Source organism: Lissotriton helveticus, chromosome 1_1, assembly GCF_964261635.1.
Source record: "Lissotriton helveticus chromosome 1_1, aLisHel1.1, whole genome shotgun sequence".
Lineage (NCBI taxonomy): Eukaryota > Metazoa > Chordata > Amphibia > Caudata > Salamandridae > Lissotriton > Lissotriton helveticus.
Window position 1 is genome coordinate 1,154,276,344 of NC_136057.1, and position 26,021 is coordinate 1,154,302,364.

Genomic DNA, 26,021 nt, shown 5'->3' on the forward strand with positions numbered 1-26,021 from the left:
TAATGTAAGAATAACTATGCTAAGCATACTGACAGATAGAAGAGGAAAATCAACATTCTAGGACATTTAAATAAAACGGGTATGAATTTAGGACTGTCTGTTAAAAACAAATGTTAATGTAAGACCTCATGAATGCGTATACATCATACAGCTAATAAAATAGATAATGATTGAACAAAACAACCCGGAAAAAATAACCAACTTTGTATGCACTTTACCGAGTCGACTACAAAAAGACTAGAATTATGGACTTGGCTAACATTTAAGAGTGCAAACATGTGACTGCAGTAAGAAAAGAGTGTGAATTCTTAAAATAAGACATGGAAATAGACTACATTTCTATAAACTGGGTGCTCCCATTTCCCAGTAGTACAAAAGGGGGTGGTGATGGACGGAGCATCTGAACCAATCAAACACTCATACCCAATCAACAGATCTGGGTTTAATCCATCACCGTTCTTTAGCCCACTCTGCCACCCCAGTTGAGACATGGCCATATGCAAATCAGTCTAACCCAGTGCCTCATGGGAACAGTCCAGCCCGAACTGCCAAGCCATGCCTTCCCTGACCCGGAAACTAGCTTCAGAGGACCTGTTTCTGGCATTTCAGCCGTCTTCAGCCCTGCTTGCTTGAATCCAGTGGCAAAGTGAGCAAGGGACTCACGTCTGAGCATACCATGCCAACTTATGGAGAACAAAGTGGTACAAAAGGGGGTTGTGATGGACGGAGCATCTGAACCAATCAAACACTCACACCCAGTCAACAGATCTGGGTTTAATCCATCACCGTTCTTTAGCCCACTCTGCCACCCCAGTTCAGACATGGCCATATGCAAATCAGTCTGACCCTGTGCCTCATGTGAACAGTCCAGCCCGAACTGCCAAGCCATGTCTTCCCAGGACCAGAAACAAGCTTCCGAGGACCGGTTCCTGGCATTTCAGCCGTCTTCATCCCGGCTAGCTTGAATCCAGTGGATAAGTGAGCAAGGGACTGGGCTGAAGACGGCTGAAATGCCAGCACTCTGGTTTCTCTTTTTGAAAGATAGGTACAGGACTGTGCCCTATCACCTGTTTGTATATGCATTTTGACCATCTCATTTATTGTTTAAATAAATATCCTATGCCCGGCTGGGTATATGGATTAAACTTATAGAACTGACTCTATTCTATAAGACTATTGTGTGAAGCTATTTTTTTCCTACTACTAGGACCTATGTTCCTTAAAATACTTATCTACCCACGGTCCTAGTTTATCCATTGGGTCCCCTTGTTTACAAAAAGAAGCAACATATCACGTGGCAAACTAGAGAGATGCCAGGCTGATCCGTGGGACTGCGGGGGGAAAGGAAGGCACATCTCTTGGAGCACCTTTTTACAGAAAAACAGAATGTACCAGGATGAAAGGGAAGTAAAGTGTAAAGGAGTCTTACACACTACAATTCTACAAAGCTCAGTCCATCAAAAGATATAGCCAGCAGCCCACTAGACAAAAGGGACATGAGGTAGATTACACCAATGTTCATCTTGCATCAAAGGAAAGATAGCATGGGAAGAGTGTTTCCAACCTTGTGCCTCTTTAAAAAGGCAAACAAGAACTGGCACAGGGAGGGAGAGGATAAAACATACATACTTGGTTGGAGGAGAGCAGAAAATGAGGAGAAACTAATCAAACAGGATAAATATGAAGGAGTGAGGCAGAGGATAGAGTCACTGACTATGCAAAGAAACACAAGTTAGCACATTAGAAAAAGGGAACTAATGAAGAGATATGAGAGAAAATGTAATATGAATGTGGACGTTTACAAAGAAGGCTAATTATACCATTAGACAGTCTGAAATGTCGAAAGTAGAAGTCCACCAATGTCACTTGTCCATAAAAACTAGGATGTTCAGAGCCAGTGAAATAGTGAAGCAGAGCTAATCAATTGAAACAAGTATTCATTGCAGGCTACATATACTCAATTCAGGTGATCCAGCTACTACAAATGCAATTAGGTTTATGGCAAGATAGATCAGTGCAAATATATATCCAATCCATCATGTGTGCAAGCACAGAAAAAATAAAACGTGGACCAAAAATTCGACTGGGGCACATTTGCAAATGTCCTCACGTGGTGAGTACTTACTGTGATGCTAGGGGAGCTGTCAAAGAGTACTTCATTAGTACAGGGAGTGACAGGAGCTCAATGAGTTGAACAGCTGTTTCATCTGTTGCAGACTGAACATAGGGATCTTCAGGAAAGGAAAATGGCCTGGGCATCACCCCACTCAAAAGATCTAAAACTGGAGGATCAGCTGTAGTAAAAGGAAACAAAACAGTAACAGAAAATAAACACACTTGAGACTACAATGGAAATTGTGTGTTCAAAAATGACAGATTTCAATTAGCTAGGCCATTACATAGATATAAAAGACTTATGTGACAGGTGAGGGCCACATTCTAATTGCTTGGCTGATGGACAAAGTGAGACATCACTTCAGATAATTCAGGAGACAGCATAGGAAACAGAAGTAATACCTCTAGGCTAGGCTTTCCTGTTTTCAATTTCTATTTCTGGTCAATTCTGGTGTTTATTTTTTAGTGTTTTCAAGTGATTTCAATGCCTTAAAAAACAGTGGTTATCAGTAGTTACAATGTTCACGCCATTAAAAACAACAGAAACAGTGTTTTTCCGTTGTTTATGGAACGTTTTTCTTGAATTACTTCTTGCTAACTGCACTGATAGTGCATGGTATGTAGACAGTGTACGTACAGTATATATGAGGTCCAAATACATTTTTACAAATCAAACTTATTGTAGTACACCATACAATACTTCTTCAGTGAGTCTTTGGTCATGCGCACTCAATCTTTCCTTCTCATGTAAACTTTTATCTGTGAAAAGGACCTCTCAACATTGGCACTTGAGACGGGCAATGCCAAAACAGCCAGTACACAATTTCCTAAAACTGGTCATTGACATAGCTTTCTATGCCAATACTGGTGCATCTAAAGGCCTCAATTCTCTTGGACAAATTCTGCTACAAATGCGCTGAACTGGGCGCATATTCCATTGGAGATATTGAAGCAGTCATGCCATGGTTGGTGAAGGGACCTTTCTATGCATCACTGCAATCCATTTCTCTGATTTGCTACTCAACATTTCTTTGCTTACCAAGTGGCAAGCACTCTTAACATGGAACATGTTGGAGTTCCAAAGTCACTAAAAGGGTCGCCCAGCCTACTCTCAAGGAGATGTTTCACATCTACACCAAATTATGTTGAACACTTGGTAGACAAGGGTGTTTTCAGACTCTAGTTGTTTTTTATTATGTCCACTACAGCAGTCATGTTTTCCTTTTTAAAAAAAAAAGAATACAGTAGAGTGTACTTTTTTTATATCACTATCAATATGCGACAGAAGATCCTCACATTTCTTGCCTTTGGTATCATCACCCAGCAAAAATTTGTAAACATTTGCCACACGAATAATATAGCATTCACTGCCTCTAAAACTGAGAGCCACCAGCTAAATGACACAGTTGGGATGATTCTTTCTTTGATGCCACTCAAAGCACAAAATGAGAAATATTTGCGTTTTAGTTCCTGCGCATAACAAAATAGTGCACTAGAATGGATTAAAAAGTCAATAGCTCAACTCAACTTTAACTTTATTTCGGCTATCTTTAGCCATAAAAGCACAAAGTAAAACATTACATACTATTATCTCCATAGGCCGATTGCAAAAATGTGGGGCAAAATCAATATACAATTTATCAGCTTTTTAAATTGTGCCCTAAAACATACGAGCTACTTTCATAAATATAATAAAAATTATCTAAAAGCCAGTAATTAAAACATATTACACACCAATTAATATATACAAAGCAAAAGTCAATAGAATCAGATCAATTGCACTATAATTTTAGCCCAGCCTTCTTTCTGATCAGGAAAACGTTATATAAAACCTAGATGTACAGAACACCACCACCTATGAGGTATTTGACCTCAATATACGTTCGGCTTCATTGCATGACCTAACACCCATAAGCGTACAGTTAAAAACAGTCATGACAATATACATGCAATAGCACAGAGTATCTACAAGTTAAAAACTTAGGCCCAGCCTGTGGGAATAATTTCCTTATTATTTACGTGCTTATCACAGGATTGGCATTCACAGTTCTACCAATACATCAGATTGTCACTTACTAGAAGCAAATTAATAGAACTTTCCATGCTTATAGCTATTGTACATTGGTTCGAATCGATTAGAAGCGAAAAAGCTACTACCATTCAGTGCACAGACGCTTCTACCCATCGAATAATTGTACCCTGTCTTTGGTCTTGATAGAGGGGTGTATGTCGCACTGGGGTAAAAGTCATGTAAATCCCAGGTGGATATAGGGCCGTCTCCTTCTTGGGGCCGCCAGGTTTGCAGGTACGGGACAATATGTGTGTTCCTAAATTTAACTAGCACTAGATCACCGGGATGTCTTTTGGAAGAGAGCCTAACCAGCCCACACTTCTGACACTCACTATTCTTCCATTAAGGTCGGTTGGCAGGGGTCTATTTTTTGTTAAACAAAACATAACCTTGTTTAATAGGTCTTCTTGTCTTTCGACTTTTCCGTATGTGGGTGCTGGTACTCCCGAGAGGACACACACAAATGGGGCGGCCTCCGGTGGTAGGTGTATATAAGGTGCTTTTTTTTGCTCTGCTCTAGGAGCAGTATACTGTGCTAATACGGGTTTAGAAGAGATCTTAGGAGCATTTGGGGCTGATGTATTAAGGGCTAGTGGCTGAATTTGGACATTAAAGTTTTGTGTAGTTAACGTAGGCACTTCAGAGGCAGCAGGTGGCTTAGAGCGGTTAGATGTTACAAAGTTTTTAGTGGGTGGCAAGTTGGCCTTGATCATTTCTTCTAATCCCGTTAGCCTATCCCCTAGAGTGTTTAATTTTTCCACCAACGGCGATGTAATAGATTTGACCAGTAGTTCGATCTGGGACAGTAAAGCCAAGTGGGAGGGAGGTACTAGATGGTCTAATTCTTCTGCAGCCTCCGAGGTTAAGGGGGAATTAGTGATGGACAATAAGGGGCTTACGCACAGTTTTTGTAGCTTTGGGTGATTCCCATTGTGTTTATCCCCGTCGTGCTTCCTTTTAACGGATGAGACCTGGGGGAGTGCTATGCTTTGGGTGTTAACTTTTTTAGGCGATAGGGAGGCTTCCAGCGGGCAGTCGTTAGGGGATAATGTACCGATACTATTTGCAGGACAAGGTAGGGCACTATTTTGTTCGATTCTCGGTTCCACTGGAACATACCTAGTTTTACACAGAATATTTAATTCCTCTTCCAATGAGAGGCTTTGCGCAGTAGCGGCTGTTAGTGAAGGCGAATCTTGGCTAAGTATGCTACCTACTGACTGCCGAGAATCATTTTCATCTGTTTCTCTAGGAATGGGCAGTATTATCCAATTTGGGTGGTGGACTTGTGTCCCATGGCTCGAACCCCTCTGAGGGATGGTTTTTCTGTTAACCCCCTTAAGAGTCATAATGTGGCTTGGTTATGGCTGAGATGTGTATGGGTAATACCAAGCAGCGACACGGTCAGGAAAGTTTAGTGTACGAAAGTTAAAGTCCATAAGTAAAGTCAAATATTAGGTAGACCACAAAATATGGAGTCCAAGTCTCTTTACCTCCTCCTGTGGAAAAGCCAAGGGGGGTGGTCCGTCCCGTCCTCCTCAGGCCTCAGATGGCCCGCCCTTTGCCCGGGCTTAGCCCAGCTGATCCCGCACGCGTCCCACGACGCGGAGAAAGCAATTCCAGTTAAGTAGCGCCTCCGGGCGCGATGTGGGCGGGAACCAGGAAGTCCTCGCTAAGCTCGCTGGGAGCTGTAGTCCCCGGCCGCGGTGATCTGGAATGTGGCGGCGGGGTGACCTGCAGCATTAGCCCCCCAGGAGCGTCCAGTCAGGTCAGCGGGGCAGAGAGTGAGTGTCCGCACCTTGGGCTATGTGGAAAATGCCCCCCCAGTCAATAGCATTCTTCATTAACTATGATGATTGTAATGATGCTTTCAGCATACCATCCAGCAAGTGGCAAGGATCTTTTTAAGGGAAGCACTTCAGTTCAGGTATCGATTTAGACAGGCCATCACACAACTTTTTCATATATGTAGCTGACTCACTGCAAATACAAACAATATCACTCCAATCTTTGTTGATCTTGGTAATAACTTTTTGCAGCAGCATTTCAAGTGACACTGCATTCCATTTTTAGGTTTCGCCTGCACAGCGCTTGAACTGTGCTTGAGAAACCTATTGTTTTAGTATAAACTTAAAAAAAGGGACTTACACTGTGCATCCTCTCTTTCCTGGGTTCTCATTTGTTCCTGTGCGTGCCACTTACCTTTCCTCCATTTCGATTGGCTATTGCATATTTTCCTGCATTTACCAATGCTTGCTCCTTGCCTGCTTCTCTTATCAGTTTCCCGCTCCCGAAATACTGTTAACATCCGCTTTTGTGGAACTATATTTTCATAAAGTTTTACCTTTTACTCTTGCAGCACATTTATATAAAAATGCATCACCTGTAGAGTTTCAGTGATTTGCACAGAATCACAGGATGTTGCGTGGCGCCTCCAAGACTCGAAGCAGGATCTCCAGCGCTTGAGTCAGCAGCTCTGGCTGCTGCACCACATCCTCTCCACTCTGGTGTTATCAGTCAAGGAGCTATTTCTTTCTCCCAGACGATGATTGATGAAAACATCTCTTTATTAATTACAAAAGCGAAACTGACGCATTACCAATGCTTGTTTCCAAAAGTCTGGTGTCATGTTTTCACCACTATCGCAGATGCTTGGCGACAACACTTTTTTCACATATACCTGTCACTACACCTTGCATTGAATATTTAAAGCCTAGGATGTTTGGCAATCCACCTACTATCAATACTGACTCGCTAGAAAAGGGAGCTGATGTATCAAGGGGTTTTACACCTTCTCTGTGGGTAAATGTGATGGTACATATTGGGAAAGATTCTAATGAAACGAGCCATTTTACCTATCAGTGAAAGAATCAAACATAGCAAAAACATCAAATATGATTTTGATAATTCCTGATTCTCTACAGTTTATAAAACAATTAAGCAAGACCAAAAACATGCTTCTAAAATCTAAACCCTGCATCTTTAGACCAAAGACCACAAAACCGAAAAAAGTAAAAGGAAGAAGAAACAATATTTTAGCGGCATCCGTTAACAACAAAACTCAAGCAGAATAATGTTAGCCCAGTCTTTCTTGCTGCTACCGTGGATGAAAAAGTTACTTTGTATTGGCCCCTTCAGAAAGAAATACAATTTACTCACTATGCTTTCCTGTTCTTTGAAAAGCATTCAGTTTGTGGCAGTGCAGGTGTTTTTTCAGCGTTTATGTTATTACACTAGTGAGAGCTATTTCTCTTTTGGTGGGATTTTATCAGTTATTATAGGTTTAGACCTAAAACAGGCTAGCCTACTCTAGGCTTTCAATTAGCCACCTGTAAGCAAAACATACTTACCTGTGAGACTGGTTCACTAAGGAATAGTTACTTACCTGTAATCCTGGTACTCTTCCATGGGTATCTTTAATAGGGTCATAAGAACTAACTTGTTCCACCAACCTGGGAATCCTGGAGCACGTTTTACAAAAATGTATTAAGGATAATGTTACATACCCAGTAAGCATATGTTTTTGGCATGTAGAGCCACATGCTGTGCATAGCTCGCCATCTAGTGGTGGGTCCGGATGTCGGCACTTATTTTCTTCGAAGAAGTCTTTCCAGTCACGAGGTAGGTGACTCCTCCTTTGGATGATAGTGCACATGGGCTTCAACTCCATTGTTAGATTGTTTGCCGCAGAGGGTGAGAATGGAAAAGTAGTAAAGAATAGAGATGTTCATGCGTATGTATATAAATTAAATAGAGAGCTGCAGCAGCTACAGGTATCCAGGGAGGCGAGGGCGCATATGGCTCTACAGCTCTACATGCCAAGAACAGATGCTTACTGAGTAAGTATCATCCGTTCAAGGCATGTGAGCTTTAGATCGCATGCTGTGCATAATTTCATACCAGTATCCTCCCAAAGCGGAGGCTAACCTGTAGCTGTTGGAGCTGTCTGAAATAGTGCTTTAAGTACTGCTTGACCCACATAGGCTTGTTGTCTTGCTGACACATATATACAATAATGTTTAGTGAATGTGTGCTGTGTAGACCATATTGCAGCTTTGCAAATGTCAACAATAGGAATGTTTCCTGAACAAGCCATAGTGGCCCTTAGCTTACAAGTGGAATGTGCCATAGGTGGTACAGTTACTGTTCTTTTTGCTTTCGCACAACAGATTTGAATGCATTTAACAATCCATCTTGCAATACCGGATTTTGAGATAGGATTACCTTTGTGTGGTGGTGCAAAAGCAACAAAGAGTTGTTTGGTTTTACGAAATGATTTAGTCCTTTCAGTGTAGTACAAGAGTGCTCTTCTACCATCTAAGGTGTGTAGAGCTCTTTCTGTAACTGAATCAGGTTGAGGAAAAAATACGGGTAATTCTACCGACTGATTTATGTGAAATGCAGATACGACCTTAGGTAAAAATGTAGGATTAGTACGAAGAACCACTTTGTCTTTGTGTAGTTGGAAAAATGGTTCTTGAATGGTTAATGCCTGCAATTCACTTACTCTCCTTAATGATATGATTGCAATGAGGAAAGTTGTTTTACAGGAGAGAAACTGTAGTTCGCATTTGTGCATGGGCTCAAAAGGTGGGCCCATTAACCTTGTAAGGACTATATTAAGATTCCACAGTGGAGCTGGTGGAAGTTTTTGGTGGTATGACACTTTTTAGTCCTTCCATGAAAGCTTTGATCACATGTACTCTAAACAACGACAAATGCGGTCTATTTGGTAAATATTCAGCGATTGCCGCTAGGTGTAGTCTAATAGAGGTATACACCAACACTGATTGTTGCAAGTGTAACAAATAGCATATGATGTTTTGTATGGAAGCATCAAGAGGGTTGATATTATTATTACCACAGTTGATAACAAATCGCTTCCATTTAGCTGCGTAGCAGGCCCTTGTAGTAGGTTTTCTAGCTTCCTTAATGATGTTATACATTCAGGTGGAAGGTTTAAGTAACCAGGCTCTAAGATTTTAAGGGCCGGATCGCGAGGTTCAGCTTTTTGGGACCTGGGTGTCTGATTTCTCCATGGCTCTGTGTGAGGAGACTGGAGGTTAAATGCAGCTTTTCTTATGTTTAATTCTGTTGTTATAGGTCATCTACCGTTGGCACACATATCCAAGTTCTATATCAAACAATATCATGTTTTCATGTATTAAAATAATCTAGGTCATGTGTGAAAGGACATGTGTGCATGATTAGCCTTTCAAACCATTTGCATTATCATTAATTGTGTGATGTATAGGCAATCTACAATCAAATAGAGGTTTCTATATCATGATCTAAAATTTTATATTTTTTCTCTTTTTTATGTTTAAACAATTGAAACTTTTATCAAATAAAATAATAAAAAATATATATTTTTCTAATAATTTCTTTCTTATATTTGGTCTTTCTGTATGTCTATTGAAGTCCACTCGGTTATTCATTTCCTAAATGATTTATTCACATAATATTACACTCCCTAATTTAGGAAATTAATTTAGAGGTACCCCTTTTTTTGTTACATAATCAAACTCCAGGCAGTAACCAGAACGGATAATTTGTAGTACCCAATTGTCTGTTATTGACTACCAGATTTATAGGAAATCTGAGAATCTTCCCCCGACAGGTGTTAGGTGGTCGGGGGGAAGTGGAGGCAAGTCACTGCTTTGTATTAGAGGGGGAGGTGCATGTGTTTGAACCCCTGTCCCTGCCTTTGCCGTTGTTACCTCTGTACCACCTCTGAAGTAACCCCTAGATGGAGTGGGTTGGTTATTGCCCTTATAGGTGGTGGTCTCTGAGGAGTTATTTTTGTAGTCTCAGCGGTAAAAGGAGCGCCGAAAGAAACCACCACTTTGTACTGACTGGAGGGCTACCATTGATTTGGCCACTTCAGTGTTCTTCTTCATTTTCTCCAGTGAAGAATACACTATTGGGCAAAATAGATGCTCTTTATCAAAGGGGGTCTTTAAAATGGAGGTTTGCACCTCTGGTTTAAACCCTGATATGCGAAGCCAAGCGTGTCTACTCAAGAGGACACAGGTGTTTATTGCTCTAGCAGCAGTGTCTGCAGCATCTAGTGAACATCTTTTAGCGTTATTGAAAACAAGATGCCCTTCACGCAGTAGGTCTTGTACCTTAGATCTATGATCCTGGGGCAAATATTGTATTAATTGCTCCATCTCACCCCAGTGGACATGGTCATATCGTGGTAGCAATGCTTGAGTGTTGGAGACATGCCAGAATATATACTGGATCCAATGTTGCTGGCTTGTATTTTTTTGTCTACTCTAGGGGTAAGAATACGAGCTCTGACAGGGTCGTTAAAAATGTCATCTACGTGCCTAATCAACCCTTTGAGCATTGGTAGTGTATGCGATGACCTCTGTGTGGTACTGAGGGTTTCAAAGAGGCAATCCCCTTTTAAGGATTCCTTATGTGGCTGCACTCCATGGTAGTTGGCAGTTCCACCCAGTAACTCAATGTAGCCTACACTGTCACCTGGTGGCAAGGGCTTGTTACTATATAAATCAGGATCATTGCCCATGGGCGAATTGGTATTGTAATCATCCCATGAGTCTTGTATTGGTCGATTATCATCCCCATTATCATCCTCATCATCCTGGTTGTTAGGTGTATGAGGTGGTTAATGTTCAGGTGAAATAGGCTGAAACTGAGGTGAAGGAGGCGAAGCAAGAAGAAGAGGAGGAGGGGAAGGATTAGTTCCAACCGTTCTCTTCTTTTTTTTTTTAAATATGCTTTTTATTGCGAAAGTATAAAGTAGGTACAAAGTACAATGATATCCAGATCGCGTATGCGAACAAATTAACAACATGCCGTCATCAGGAAATCACACAGCCAAATAGGGCCCACATCCCGGAGGCTGGGCGGCGTAGAAACAAGCATGTAGTGAGGATAAGAAAGATGCATTTGCGCCTGAAGGATCCAAAATTATCAGTAAATTCGCTAATTTTCTCATTTTATATGCTTATCGCGTATAACATTACAACGACAATCAGAAACCCCCAAAAAACTAAGAGAGAAACAACAACAAGGCATCAACAGTACAATGTCAAGGAAGTGAGACATAGACGTGGGGCCCAGCTAAGGCACGGACACTGTAAAGCAATCTGGACCTATGGGGATCGCAGCCAATATACAAACAGAGAATTTAAGGAAACCCGGCGTGGGTACAATGGGCTCCTACACCAAATCCAGACTCCCCATTCCGGGACCCTCCTCCGCACAATCAGACTCCGGATCAGTGGGAGTAAACAATTCAGCGCTGGTGGCATCCGACTCATCCTCTGCTAGCCCCTCCATGCACAACACCCTCCAGGCAAGCAGATCATCCTGCAGTTTCTCATCCCTGCGAGTGCGCTGCATGTGCGTCTCCTCAGCCAGGGCCCACTCTCTCGTATCTCTCAGCCAAAGGGAAAGGTCGGGTGCCCTCTGCCCCATCCAAGTGATGGCCACGCGCCTCCTTGCCAGGACCAACAAAAGTTGCAAAAATTTATAAGACAGCTTCTTCTTCCTGGGCTTGGGCACTAGCGCCAGGAGACAATGGAGCGGATCCAGAAGGAGCTTGATATGCGTGGCCCGAGCAATGCGGGGCACCAGTGCCCTCCAAAATTCCTGAACTGGAGGGCAGACCCATGCCAGATGCAGAAAGCCCGCTCTCTGCGCGCCACACCGCGGGCAATTGTGACGTCTATCCGCCGAGATGCGATGAACCGTTCTCTTCTTTAAAGGAATGTGGTATTCTTCTTCTGTATCAGTTCTATTTAAAGTCACTTTAATGGAGATATGTCCAGTTTGAGGATGGATATATAGTGGTTTTTGTTTCAGATCCGGTTTGTCGATCGGAGCGTTGAAACTGGGCCTTTTTGGTGATTTCAGCAGATCTGAATGTTTTGGCGCCAAAGGTTTTGGTGCTGAAGTCTTGGATGTTGACGTTTTCGGACCCAAAGTGTGTTTCAGTGCCGAATGGCTGGGGTTCAGCTCCGAACTTGATTTGGAGGGAGTCTTTTCGGAGCAGAAGGCTTTTTGGTAGACTTCGGTGCCGAGCTGAAAGGCGGGGTGTCGAAAGCATGATCTCGGAGCCGACTGGAGCACGAGGGCGCGGGTTGGACTGGAGTGGCCTTCTTTTGTGGCGTTGGGTCTTTGGACGAGGAGGGAGCTGTACTTATGGTACGTTGTCCATGTGGGATGTCGTCCTCTTGGTCGGAGTCGAGCTCTGGGATGGCGATGGGCTCCTGCTCCTCCTCGGTTCCCATGGCCTCCCCGGCCTCTTCGTCCGAAGATGTACAGAACCGAGCCCAACGGTCGTGAAGTGTCTTTTTGGAGCAGAAAGCCTGGCACGCGTCGCAGTCCTGTTCTCTGTGTTCGGCGGACAAACACAGGTTACACACTTCGTGTGAGTCGGTGCGCGGGTATTACGTGTGACACCGAGGGCAGAATTTAAAAGGAGTTTGTTCCATCGACTGCAGTCGGCCCGACGCTGATAGGCCCAATGCCCTTCCACAAGCTTTCCGATCAAAATATTTGTTTCAGTAAGGAAACACGATATGCGATAGAAAGGGAGAAACGATCGAAAACAATATCATTGAGGGTGAGTATCTTGCGCACCGAGGAAAACAGAAGGAACGGTGTCGAACCGGAGTGCAGCGATAGACGTCCGAACCCAATGGCGGAAAAAACAATCTAACAATGGAGTCGATGCCCATGCATACTATCAACCATTGGAGGAGTCACCTACCTCGTGACTGGAAAGACTTAGAAGAAAATCAAGTGCAAACATCCGGACCCAACGCTAGATGGTGAGCTATGCACAGCATGTGATCAACAGCTCACATGCCTCGAACATATGATTCTTTTACAGAACCATTTTTTTTAAAACAGTAGTTTGGAAGCCTATAAACAGCTATATTTGCCTATTTTCACCCCTTTATTTTAGAAAAAGAAACCCAAGACAATCTGACTAATCTTGGGTTTTATCAAGATACCTTAAAAAACTATGCGTTTAACAAAAGAAAAATAACGAGATGTGCAAGTAGCTTTTCGTGCCACTTTGCTCTGGTGAATGAATGATTTACCCTTTTCAGAAGGCAGTAGTATAACCTATTTTAGAGCACATGAGTCATGCGTGTGTGACAGTTTCCTCAGATTGCACACGCTGTCTGTCTGTGGTTTCTACCGCTTCCTAGTCACTGAAAAATACACAATAATTTGCAATGCAATTGGTCTCACACTTTTGGGAGAGTTTAAGCTAATGACATTGTAAATGATAATGCTTTTTATGTATGTGTTTTGATAATTAACACATAAATAAAAGGCATTGTCATTTACAATGCCACTAGCTCTAACTTGTAAATGCGAGACCTCTGCCACCGTTGTCCGAAGCAAGCGTAAAGTCAAAGCGGCCATGGTGCGCTAATGTTGCAGGAAAACATGTGTGCCTGCAGTAGGTGAAGAAAATGGTGCTTACAGACTAAAGAAGACATACCGGATAACAACTGAAGTAAAAGGACCAGTCCTCATGGGAGGTACAAATGAAGACAAGACGTACGAAGGAGAGACTAACAAGCCTAACAACGAATCAGAAGTCAGCATTTTTGAAGGACAATGACACAAGCCAATGACCAATATGGGCGGAGAGTGGGCAGGGCTTCAAGTACATACTCCAATACAGCCTGGCTCGCAGAGCACAGCATGAATTGCCCTGGCTTGAGCTAAAAGGAGGGGGGGGGGATGCTAAAAAATACACAAAGACAACAAGGAAAAACCTCAGTCACTTCAGATCATCTGGTAAGTAAAGCTTATCTCAAAAAAGGAAATGATTCTGGTTCTTGATCTAACACAAATTCCCCTTTTCAGGTTGAAAAAAATATAGCTGCCTTCAGATCCTGCCTTTATAAATTGAACCTCAAAGTCATTTTCAAAACAGACTCAGTTTGATTCAGTGAGTGGTAAATCTTAATTAGTATCAGCTTCCCAGGTGCTCAAGACTGAAAAGCAAGCAAGATTTCCTCATTGGTAAAATAGGACGTTGAGACGACCCCCCCAAACTCCCCACTGCCCCCTTCCTTTAGTTACGGAGTCAGTCCGTAGCTACTAATTTGGCTGTACCTGCAGGCACCTGGCCTTAGATTGATATGGGCTTTATTATGTTTATTTATTTATTTATTTATTTGAAAGTTTTATAGTGCGCAAACAAAATCCTAGGCGGATATCAGAGCGCTATACAGTCAGTAAAGTTAATAGAGTACAGACCGGACCAAAACCGGTTAGGTTACGTAAAGTACATAAATGCATGATAAATCATAGAAACTTGGGAAAGGTCAAGTTGAGAACAAAGTACATGATCATGCCATCTTGGCGTAGCTGGTTAATGGTGTGTCGTCATCTTTGTCTGGGTATGGCGACGTAGGTAAGTTGAGGAGAAATAGAGGGCTCTTAATGGAGCCTGTATCCAGTATAGGAACAAGGACCGAGCTGAAATAATCTTGCTGTGTCTGAGCATCACGCTCCGCAGAATTTGGCCATGAGGATCGACTTCACTTGTTTTTTGAAGGAGGCTGTGGAGGGGTTCAGTCTGACTTCTGGGGGAAGAGCATTCCAGATTCTGGGTGCCATCCCGGAGAAGGATCGGTTGTATGTTTTCTTCTTGTGGAATTTTTGTGGCTTCAGTAATAGGTTTTGCGTGCTTCTTAAGGCTCTAGCCCCGCCCGAGAGGGTTAGTTTCTGTGCTAAATAGCTGGGTGTGTTTAGATGCAAGGCTTTATGAGTCATACACGCAGATGTGTTCTGGCTTTCAAGGGTAGCCAGTTCAGCGAGTGTAGCTCCGGGGATATGTGGGATCTTCCATTGGCACCGGTGATGAGTCTTGCTGCGGCGTTGATTGACGCTCTTAGTGGGGCGGTTGATGTCTTGGGGAGGCCACAGAGAGAGATGCATCCATAATCCAGTCTTGGTAAGACTAGGGCTTGAACAGCCTGCTTGAGGTCGTTGGCTGATAGGATGGGTTTCAGTTTCCTCAGTATGTTAATGTGGAAGTTTGCTCCCTTTGTCGCATTACTAATGTGTTTCTGCATGGTGAGGTTGCTGTCCAGGGTTATTCCTAATGATTTTGCTGAATCCACGATTGTGGGTTGGACATTGAGTGCCGATAGATGTTTAATCCATTCTTGCATCATGGGTAATTTGGCGGGAGGGGCTATTAGCAAGAATTCTGTTTTTAAGTTGATTCGATATGGGCTTTATTATGCAGACCTCTATTATGATTTTATTTTAAAGTTCCACCGAAATGACGCACGCTACATAAATAGGGCCAAATGAGACAGAGATGTTGGTTATTTTTTATCTTCGTTTTCACAGACGGAAGTCTATGTTTATTTCAGGCAAACAACATGGACTCAGAGATACAGCATGGGCTGCACAAGCTGGATGCATTTAACTTGTCAACCTTAACAGCTCATAAATCAAACTTATAGGTAAGCAGACAAGGCAATAGGATACTTAACACATTGGCAATCTGTGAAACAGCTCTATATGAAAAAATATATATTTACCAAATCTCCGTAGCTGCAACATTTTTCAGTTTGCTACATTGAAGTATGAATGCAAAACGACTTACACATTAAATCATATTTGTCCTGATACTTGTCAAGATAATACTTGTCGGCCAATGCTTGCACGTAGTCTTGTTCTTTCTTGAAATCATCATCATCACCATCCTTAGTTTCTGATGAGCATTGCCAGAATGTCTCCAGAGATCCTGCCACACTTGTCACAGTTTGTTCTGCAGCTTTCAAAAATTCTTCCACAGGAGGTTTCTGTGCTTCATTTTCCTATGGGCAAAAAGTATAAACTGTTATAAGGGATACATGAAGCAAGTGTTTGCACTTGCTCAGTAAAGATGCATTAATATGTACACTGAAATTCACAAAAAACAGAAAGTTACCATTTAAAACTAGGTATCGGCTATTTCAGTTCATATTCTAAAAAAATATTCTTTCAACTAAAACTGTATTAACGTTATGGAATCTGGAAATGTGTGAAACACATGTAACATCTGAGCTGAGAATTCTTTTTTCTCAATTCTCTTTTTTTTGTCATGGTTCTTTTTATTACATTTTTTCACAACTTTTATACCGTAAAAGTAAGACATGAGGACTAGCAATACATCATGGGATGCTATTTCTCGAAACAGTCCGCATATTACTTTCAATCGCAAATTTTTAACCTTCCTATATCATTTTACAGGGCTAACTACCGACCAAAAGATGGGCAATCATGACTTTAGCCATCCTCCTTCCTAACCAGTGAGCAAAGAAGAACACTGATAGACAATTTAAACTATTTGTGAATGTAATAGTGAGGTGGTAGTAGGCTAATTCCAAAAAACGAAGAGGCATACTGAAGGGTACAATGGTAACGTGTTTAGGAACAAATTCTGAGATGTAATATAACAAGTTCTTTATATTTTGAGTGTTTAGTAGTTCTGCGTTTTCAAACATATCCCCCTGTGGGTCCACTATGCCTATTCAGGAGTCCATGACTGTTTAACAAAATTAAATAATTATTAACATGATCAATTAAAATAAATAAAGTATATACAAATAAGGAAGCATCACTGAAAATTTGAAAACTTTTTCTATATTTGTTTGTGAATTGCACATAAGTTTCAATATAGCAACTACTTAGGCCTGGGATCCCCAGCTTCCCATAATGATTTGGTGTGAGTCCACAGAGGTCAAAGATTAAGAACCGCTGTACTAGTAGATTTTTTGCAACACCCTACATGCAAATAAAAGAACCGCTTTGAGTGTGCGACGGTCAAGGAAAGGAGGAAAAGAAAGAGTGAGTGAAAAGGGGAGAGGTAGAGTAGGAAAGGGCCCTTTTTTTGACATGGTCACCCCAACTTTTTGCCTGGTATCTGACGCAATGTTCCACTGGGCTTCTGGTAACCAGGTGCCCAGGGCCAGTGCTCTTTCCCTAAAACAAGGTAACTGTTCAATCGTTCCACAATTGGCAAGACCTTTAAGCAACTCTATAAGTCCTTAGCAAATAGTACCTCTGGTATACAGGACGTGGGTAGTAATAGAGGATCCCCAGGTGCTGCAGTATGTATTGGACACCCTAATGGAGCCACCAACAAACTCATGCAGACTGCCATTGCAGGCTGCGTAAAGTGCTGCAGATAAATGTGAAAATACGACATAGCACACACCCTGTGTGCCATGTCCACAGATGTAAGTCACCCCTGCAGCAGGCCTTATAGCCCTAAGGCAGGGTGCATTATATTTAGGCTTTCCTGTTTTTCAGTTTCTATTTTTGGTAAATTCTGGTGGGGTTTTTTCAGTGTTTTCAATATCTTAAAAAACAGTTGTTATCAGTGGTTACACATTTTCGCGCCACTAAAACCAACAAAAAAAGTGGTGTTTATGGAACGTTTTGCTTTTATTATTGCTTGCTTTCTGCACTGATAGAACATGGTATATAGACAGTGTACTTATAGTGTATATGAGGTCCAAATAGATTTTTGCAAATTAATCTTATTGTAGTACACCATACAATACTTCTTCAGTGAGTCTTTGGGTCATGTGCGCTTGCTCTTTCCTTCCCATGTAATCTTCTGTGAAAAGGCCCTCTCAGCATTCATAGCCTTATGGGCTGAGAAACATCAGCTAAGGGTCACAGTTGGGATGACTCTTTCTTTGAGGCCACATAAAGCACGAAATGATAAATATTTGCCTTTTAGTTCCTGTGCATAAGAAAACAGTGCACCAGAATGGACTAAAAAGTCAATAGCATTCCTCATTAACTCTGAAGATGGTAAAGATGCTTTCAGCATACCATCTAACAAGTTGCAAGGATCTCCTACAGGGAATCACTTCAGCTCTGGTATCAATTTTGACAAGTCATCACACAACTTTTTTATATACGTAGCTGAATCACTGCAAATACAAACAATATCACTTCAATCTTTGTTGAACTTGGAAAGAACCTTTTTTTGCAGAGCATTACAAGTGACACTAAGTTCAATGCTTTCCAAAAGTCTGGTGTCATGTTTTCACTACTATCCCCGATGCTTGGTGATATATATATATATACTTTTCACTATACCTTGCATTGAATGTTTAAAGCCTGAGGTGTTGGCAATTCACCTACTATCAATACTGACCCACTAGAAACCATGGTCTGATGAATTAAGGGTGTTTACCCATTCTCTGTGGGTAAATGTGATGACACATATTAGGAAAGATTTTTATGAAACCAGCCATTTTACCTATCAGTGAAAGAATCAAATGCAGCCAAAATATCAAATATGAGTTTGATATTTTCCGATTCTCTACAGTTTATAAAATAATTAAACTAGACCTAAAACATGAAACTAAACCCTGCATCTTTAGACCAAAGGGCAAAAAACTGAAAAAAATAAAAGGAAGAAGAAACAATATTTTAGTGGCATCCCTAAAGAACAAAACTCAAGCAGAATAATGTTAGCCAGTCTTCTTTACTGCTAGCTTGTATAACAAAGTTACATTGCATTGACACCTTCAGGAAGAAAATAATGACTCTTTCACTCTCTTTTTCCTTTCTTTGAATGGCATTTAGTTTGTGGTTGTGCAGGTGTTTTTTCAGTGTTTATATGTTTTCACCGGTGAGGGCTATTTATCTTTCAGTGGGGTTTTATCAGTTATTGTAGGTTTAAACCTAAAACCCCACAGCCTAATTATATTACATTTGAGGACATTTCTGTATGAGCAGATATGCCCATGTGCTGTCTAGTTCAATTGCTAGATAATACAAGTGAACAAGGAAGCCATCTTAACTATATGCACTGGGCACTGGTCATTACGAGTTCACCAGCTACATGGTGGGTTCACTGAAACCTATTGTGTTTGATATCAAACCCCTTGTTGTAATAAATCCATACTGATGCCAGTAGTGGATTTATTAAGATGTGTACCCAGTGTGCACCTTAGAGGTGTCCCCTGAAACCTACCAGCCTCTTAGTGTGCGGGATGACTGTTATTGTCCAACCTGCCATCACAGACAAGTTTTTTGACCCCCCTGCAGGTGAAGGCCCACTTTCTTTGAGGCCAGAAACAACGCTTGCTCCAGAGGAAGGTGTTCACTCCTCTGCCAGCAGGATGGCTAGTGAATCTGTATACCGAGGCCAGGGACTTAAAAACTTTGATATGTGTCCCTGGTTTCATGCAAACCTGGGAGATGCCGCCCCCTGCCCAGAGGCCCATTTGGCACCAGGACAGGTGGGAAATTAGCTATGCAAGGAGGTGTGGTCCTATTAGGCCAGTCACACCCCTGAGGTGGGCTGCCTGATGTGTCCTACGAAAGAAGGATTCCATCGCTTTGTTTTTGGTGGAATTAGGAACTCTGGGACAGGGGTTATGCCCACTCCCCACAGAAAGTGGTCATAGTTGGGGGTGTAGTGACCCCAAGGGTAAGTAGCTCATTGGCTACGACCCTTCACTCCGCTAAACACACCTAAATTCAGTATTTAGGTGGCCCCTAACACCAGCGACGCAGATTCCCCTAACACAAGAAGAAGAAGAAAGACCAAGATGGGGCAAAGAAGCGAGAACTACGGACTACTGGTGGACTCTGGCGCCAAACCCTGCCTGCCTGTTCCCGACTCATTCTCCAGCTGTGCATCCTCCAAAAGCCTTGGCGGACCTCCAGCACTTTGCCAAAACGTCAGCATCTCTTGAAGTGGAGGAGCCACTTCCCTGCAACCTGCAGGCACTGACTGCAACGTCTGGTTCACCGTTCTGCTGATCACTGAGCCCACCGACACAGCAGACACCAAGGAGACGGTCACTGGGTTCCAAGGGGTCAGATCCTTCTCCCCATTAGGTGTGAAGATGCTAGGACTAACCGGAGCCACCCTGCACCAATACCCAGGGTATCAGACCCCTTGTAGCAACCACAGCTTGTTTGAAGTCCAATCTGAACTCCAATGTCGAAACGACCGACCAGCTGACTAAGGATGTCAACATTGCAGAAGCCAGCACCAAGAGTGATCCAGCTGTTCTGTTTTGCCCCCCTTTTGCAGGTCTGAGAACCGGGAGTGTATGTGACTCACAGGCCCAGACGAACAAAAACCTTTGCACCGGAGCTTCTTAGCCAGAGTCCACGACAACTGACTGTGCTTTCCTGCTTCCAGGACTCTCATGAACCAAGCCCCCGTTAAGAGCTCCTGGACTTGTACCCAAGTCCCCCTCTACAGCCTGTTTCTAGGTGCACCCCCCTTCTTGCCTGTAGCGTAGGCACAAGGCTACCAACCCTGACAGCACCTCTGCACCCTGACACTCCAGGGTGGGTAAACTCAAACTGCTGGTGGAACTTTGGACATTAGCCCCCTAGCACCTTAGGTCATAAAGGAGACCCCTGGAATACAATTGCTAGCAACTGTATGCAGTACATGTTTCTGTCTCCACAGTATTACTGTGTAAAAACGCATTTGTGGGAAAGTTTTACTTGCCTGTCAGCATTGATATTTAGAAAAGTATCTGTTATTTTTCTACAATCTGTCTCAAGTTTCTTCTTGAGTGTGTCTCATTTATTGACCTGTGTGTGCAATAAATGCTTAAGACTACCCTCTGACGAGTCTAAATTGCTCTCCCACACTACCACAAAAGATAGCATGTGGGATTATTAATTTAAGCCCTGTAGGTCACTAAGGGTTGTCTGGACTTTATACATGGTGTACCTCTTTTTGGTACACTACATAAAGCAGCCAGATTCCTACAGGTAGGGGAAGAGGGACTGAGATATTACAAGAGTAACATTTTCATTTACAGTTCCAGCAATGTAAAGGTCTTCCACAGTTTTGCCTAGCAATATGATAGGCTCACTATGGTAAAACTTATATAAATGACGTCATTTGTGATTACATTATGTGACCACATATTATATGACTTGTTAGACCAGGACCTTTCTTGAGGGTCACCCCAGATTTCTGCCTTCTTTTGCTGAATCAGTTTTAGTTGGATTTTAGGACTCTATGCACTACACTCCAGCTAACCAGTAGTAAAGTGCCTGTGCTCTTCCTCCTAAACAAAGGAAATAATATTGATGAGATGCATCATTTTTTATAATATCTATCCTCATACAACTATGGCCCTTGATGGTTGCTTATGTCTGGTCCACTACACTTACTCCCTCTTAGTTAGGTTCCCTATTTCGAGGTCGAGAATGGACATAACAACAGCCTGATTACACAGTGTTCTTATAGGCAATAATATTTTTGTACTACTTTTGCATTATCCATGTGTTGATTTTCGATGAAATTTTGTGACTATTTATTGGACTTGTACATTTGTATATATTTATATATACATGAAATAGTTCTGTCTACAATTTGATCATTGTTGTACATGGAATTATGTACAGATTGGAATATATGAAATCTTTCGGTCTGTACATATATGGATCTTTCTGTTTTTCTATTTTTCTACTTTTCTATTTTTCTACTTTTCTATTTTTCTACTTTTCTATTTTTCTATTTTTCTACTTTTCTACTAGGTTTAGGGGAGTATTTTAAAAATTTGTAATATTGGATCTTTAATAAAACTTCTTGGATTGTGTGTATATACGTATGTATAGTTGTATATATATGTGTATATAGATAATGAAATGGAGTATTAGGTATTTTTATCAGGGTTTTACACTTTTTGATAACTATTTTATACTATTTATGGTGGAATGACTAATCAAGTCCATAGAAATCATGTTTATCATATTATTTTGAGTGATCTGTAGGAATTTCAATGTAGACATTATATATTGGCCGCTGTACACTTTTCATGGTATTGCACTTATATTAGCTTTTCTCGTTTCCATGTATTTTCTTTCTTTGCTATTTGCACTTTACTATTCACTCTCACTTAGCACTTTACTATCTGCCACTGATTAATGATCATATACGTACTTCGTTTATCACACTGTATATGTTTACTACAAAATATGCTTTATATTAATTCTGTATTTATACAGTTAGAATTAGGTCTAAAACCAGACTTATATTTTGAATTAAGTTGTAAGTGTCCGCATTACAGTTTGTGAACATTAATTCTGGATTTATCCAGTAATATATTCTGAAGTTAGGTTGTGATCCAAGGAATGAATAACGGCAGTATGTTTTCTCTTTTCACTAAAAATTATGTCACATGACACATTACGTCACTGTGAGGGGTGTTTCCTTGTGGATTTGCATTTAAAAATAGCATTTGGTCATGCATTCATGTTGCGGCGTGATCAAGGGCATAACTTGCCAGAAACGCGTAGCTGCTAAGGAGGAGTCACGTGGTATATATATATATATATATATATATATATATATATATATATATATATATATATATATATATATATATATTACCTACTGGCGGTCGCCAGTAGGTATATATAGTTAGGATTTTTTTCCTATGGGATTTTTGAAAATTCTATGTTGAATAACTTTGGCGTTTGAGGACGGAATTGGCTGAAATTTTCTGGAAAATGGAACATTTTGTTTCTGAGCAGCCCCTGAAAATTTGGGGGGGTTTCGTCAAGCGGGGGCCGAGAAAAAAGGGGGGTCCCAAAACGTGTTTTTAACATTGAGTTTTCCATAGGGCGGTTGGACTCACTTTTAGCTCGAACGGCAGAATGGATTTCCACGAAACTTGGCAAAATTGTAGGGACTGGTAGCCCGATGTGCCTTTGCTATGTCTCAAGATATATGCTCCAGTGGTTTTTACGAAAATTAACTTTGAAAAATATATATTGGGCTACATTGGGCTATATATATGTTGGAGCCCAAATGTAGCCCAATGTAGCCCAATGAAGCCCAATGAAGCCCAATGTAGCCCAAAGATGGCCGCCAGAGACAAAAAAAAACAAATGTAGCCCAAATATCAGCCAGATGTAGCCCAACTATAGCCCAGTGACAGAATGTCCCAGAGTGTTTTAAAGAACAACTAGAACGCTAACAGTCTTACTTATGACAAAAGTATGGCACACCTGAAGTCATCTTGATTGGAATAAAGTGGTAACACTTAATACATTTAATTTGAAAAGGAACAAAATAAGGGGTTTCATTTTGCAATAGAAATGTTATATATATATATATATATATATATATATATATATATATATATATATATATATATATATATATATATATATATATATTCACTGAAAAAACCATAGGTTATAGACCATATATAGTTAGGAATTAGCATTTACAAAACCTTGAAAATTCACTGAAAAAACCATAGGTTATAAACCGTATATAGTTAGGAATTAGCATTTAAAAAACCTTACTTCACTCACACAAAACCATTGAAATTCCATATATAGTTAGTTGTACTAACTATATATCGCGCACCCGCAATCCACTGCTGATCATGTCACATATTACATCATTCATGACATCTCAAATGACATCACTGATGACATCACTGATGACATCTCAAATGACATCACTGATGACATCACTGATGACATCTCAAATGACATCACTGATGACATCACTGATGACAACATCCAGTGACTGTATGTTTCTGTAAAGTTAAAATATGTCTTACATATTGAAGAATGAGTGGATGTAGAAGTGTCTGAACAAAGGATTTAGTAGGTGCATGACTGACTGTATGAGTGAGTGATTAAATGTGTCTCACTGAGTGCATGGGTTAGTGACTAAACTGTCTTAATTTGTGCATCATTATGTCTGTTGTTCTGTAAACTGCTGCATGTGTTGATCAGTAGCTATATGATTAACTATATGGGTTATTGATTGGTTGCCCAAGTATTTGTATGGGAGACTGAGAGTGTGTATGGGTGGCTGGGAGGTGTATGACTCTCTGCATAGATGTATGGGTTCAAAAGTGCATGTGGAAACAGCTGTATGGGCGGTTGACTGTGTGCATGACTGTATTGGTGAGTGAATAGATATCTCAGTGCTACATGTCAAAGTAAGTACATATGTAAAATACAGTACATGTGAGAGTTGACATATATAAATAACTGTGCATAAGAGCCAGTGAATGTGTGAGTGGCTGTATGGATCATTGTGAACTTGTATCCAGGATTGTATAAGTGAGTAAATATGTTTTAGTATATGTTTGAATAAGTAAGGTGTGTTTAACTGTATAGTTAAGGAAATGGAGGTGTGATTGATTGTTTGCATGACTGACTAGGTGTGTGTGTAACTTCATGGATGAGTGACAATCTGTGAGTCTGTGTTTACACTGAGTGTATCTAAGGGTATATTAGAGTCTGAAGAGGTTCATCGTATTATCACATGAATGATGTCATCAGTGATGTGATCAGTAATGTCAAATGAGATGTCATCAGTGATGTCATCAGTGATGTCATTTGAGATGTCATCAGTGATGTCATCAGTGATGTCATTTGAGATGTCATCAGTGATGTCATCAGTGATGTCACTGACCATGTCATGAATGATGTAATATGTGACATGATCAGCAGTGGATTGCGGGTGCGCGATATATAGTTAGTACAACTAACTATATATGGAATTTCAATGGTTTTGTGTGAGTGAAGTAAGGTTTTTTAAATGCTAATTCCTAACTATATACGGTTTATAACCTATGGTTTTTTCAGTGAATATATATATATATATATATATATATATATATATATATATATATATATATATATATATCTTTGTGTATTTTAATGTTGTGCATTGGGCATCTGGGAAAGCCTTTCTGTTAGAGAGCATTGTGTAAAATAAAACCCCAAGCCTTATTATAAGAGGGAGTCCTTGCATTTTGTCAAATAAAACCCTTTTCTAAAGGTGTTGTTTGTATTATGTTATGTCTCCTGCTTCGCCCTGTGGGTTTGAACTACCGTGTGGAAGATTCTGTATTATCTGAGAGGCGAAAGCAAGACAACCCAGGAAAGAGTGAAGGTTAGACAAAGTGGGCATTTCCCAACCCACTTGCTGGCACTGGGTACACAAATGGTATCTCTAAACCTCCCATTGGAACACTCCTGGACCTGTAGAAGATACAGAATAAGGACTGTTCTGCTGTCTAAAGGAAGAACACCGGACCTGCCTGCCTTGAACCCAAGATCCCTAGAAGTGACACCAAGGGTCAGCTGGCTGACCTCCTGTTTGAGCTACAGAGACACAACAAGCTTCCAGAGGCTTTTCCGGAAACTGTCCATCTAGCCAGCACCAACTGGAGCTGCCTGAACCCTGTGGCTGGCTTCTGCTGGAGTAAGTCCCGATCTACAAGAGGTGCCCCTGGACCCTTGAGTGGCACTAAGGTATAATCCTCCTGCCTCAAACTTAAACTCCAGGTAAAAATCTATAAGTGTGAGGCTCTTCGCAAGCAGGCTTCTTGCGTCAGCAACGACAGCCATGTCTCCTGATCGTGCTAAGTTCCAATGGTGACCTGCTCTTCATGCCAAACAATGACTGCCTGCGTCTCCCACGCAAGCAAAGCTCCAGTGACGACCTGCTCCTTGCACTGTAAACAATCTTCTTGCAGCTCCGGCCAACACAAAGCTACAGATGAGGTTACTTGCATGGACTTGGACTCAGAGAAGGCAAACGCTTCATCTTCACTAGGATGAATCGGGTGCCTGTGTCTGACCCACGCTCTAGTGTGGTTGGCCAGAACTTGCGACTCTGACCCAGTTCAGTGTATCCAGATAACTGCTAGTGGTGCTTTTAGAAGCTATTTTCACCTGAAACTTAAAAAAAATTATCACTCCCGCTCTACTGATTGGATTTTTGACGCTTTGGTGTTTTACTACATTTTGCTCTATGTTTCTAAAGAGGTTTGAATTTTTTTCTTGTGTT

The 26,021-nt window shown here is 41.3% G+C and overlaps 1 protein-coding gene and 1 long non-coding RNA gene across 4 annotated transcripts in view; one reads left to right on the forward strand and one right to left on the reverse strand.

Moving 5' to 3' along the window:
• TUBGCP6 (tubulin gamma complex component 6) overlaps positions 1 to 26,021 on the reverse strand; it is a 610,570-nt gene that overhangs the window by 173,612 nt on the left and 410,937 nt on the right. For all 3 annotated transcript variants that reach the window (XM_078678997.1, XM_078679005.1, XM_078679003.1), the window contains 2 exons: positions 15,813 to 16,026; positions 2,126 to 2,294 (listed from right to left, as the gene is read on the reverse strand). In XM_078678997.1, coding sequence (XP_078535123.1) covers positions 2,126 to 2,294; positions 15,813 to 16,026 — 383 coding nt within the window. The remainder of the gene's footprint in view (positions 1 to 2,125; positions 2,295 to 15,812; positions 16,027 to 26,021) is intronic.
• The window catches only part of LOC144821853 (uncharacterized), a 32,154-nt gene continuing 21,154 nt past the window's right edge, over positions 15,022 to 26,021 (forward strand). Inside the window, exons 1-2 of the long non-coding RNA XR_013608476.1 lie at positions 15,022 to 15,149; positions 15,577 to 15,669. This is a non-coding gene — a long non-coding RNA (uncharacterized LOC144821853). The remainder of the gene's footprint in view (positions 15,150 to 15,576; positions 15,670 to 26,021) is intronic.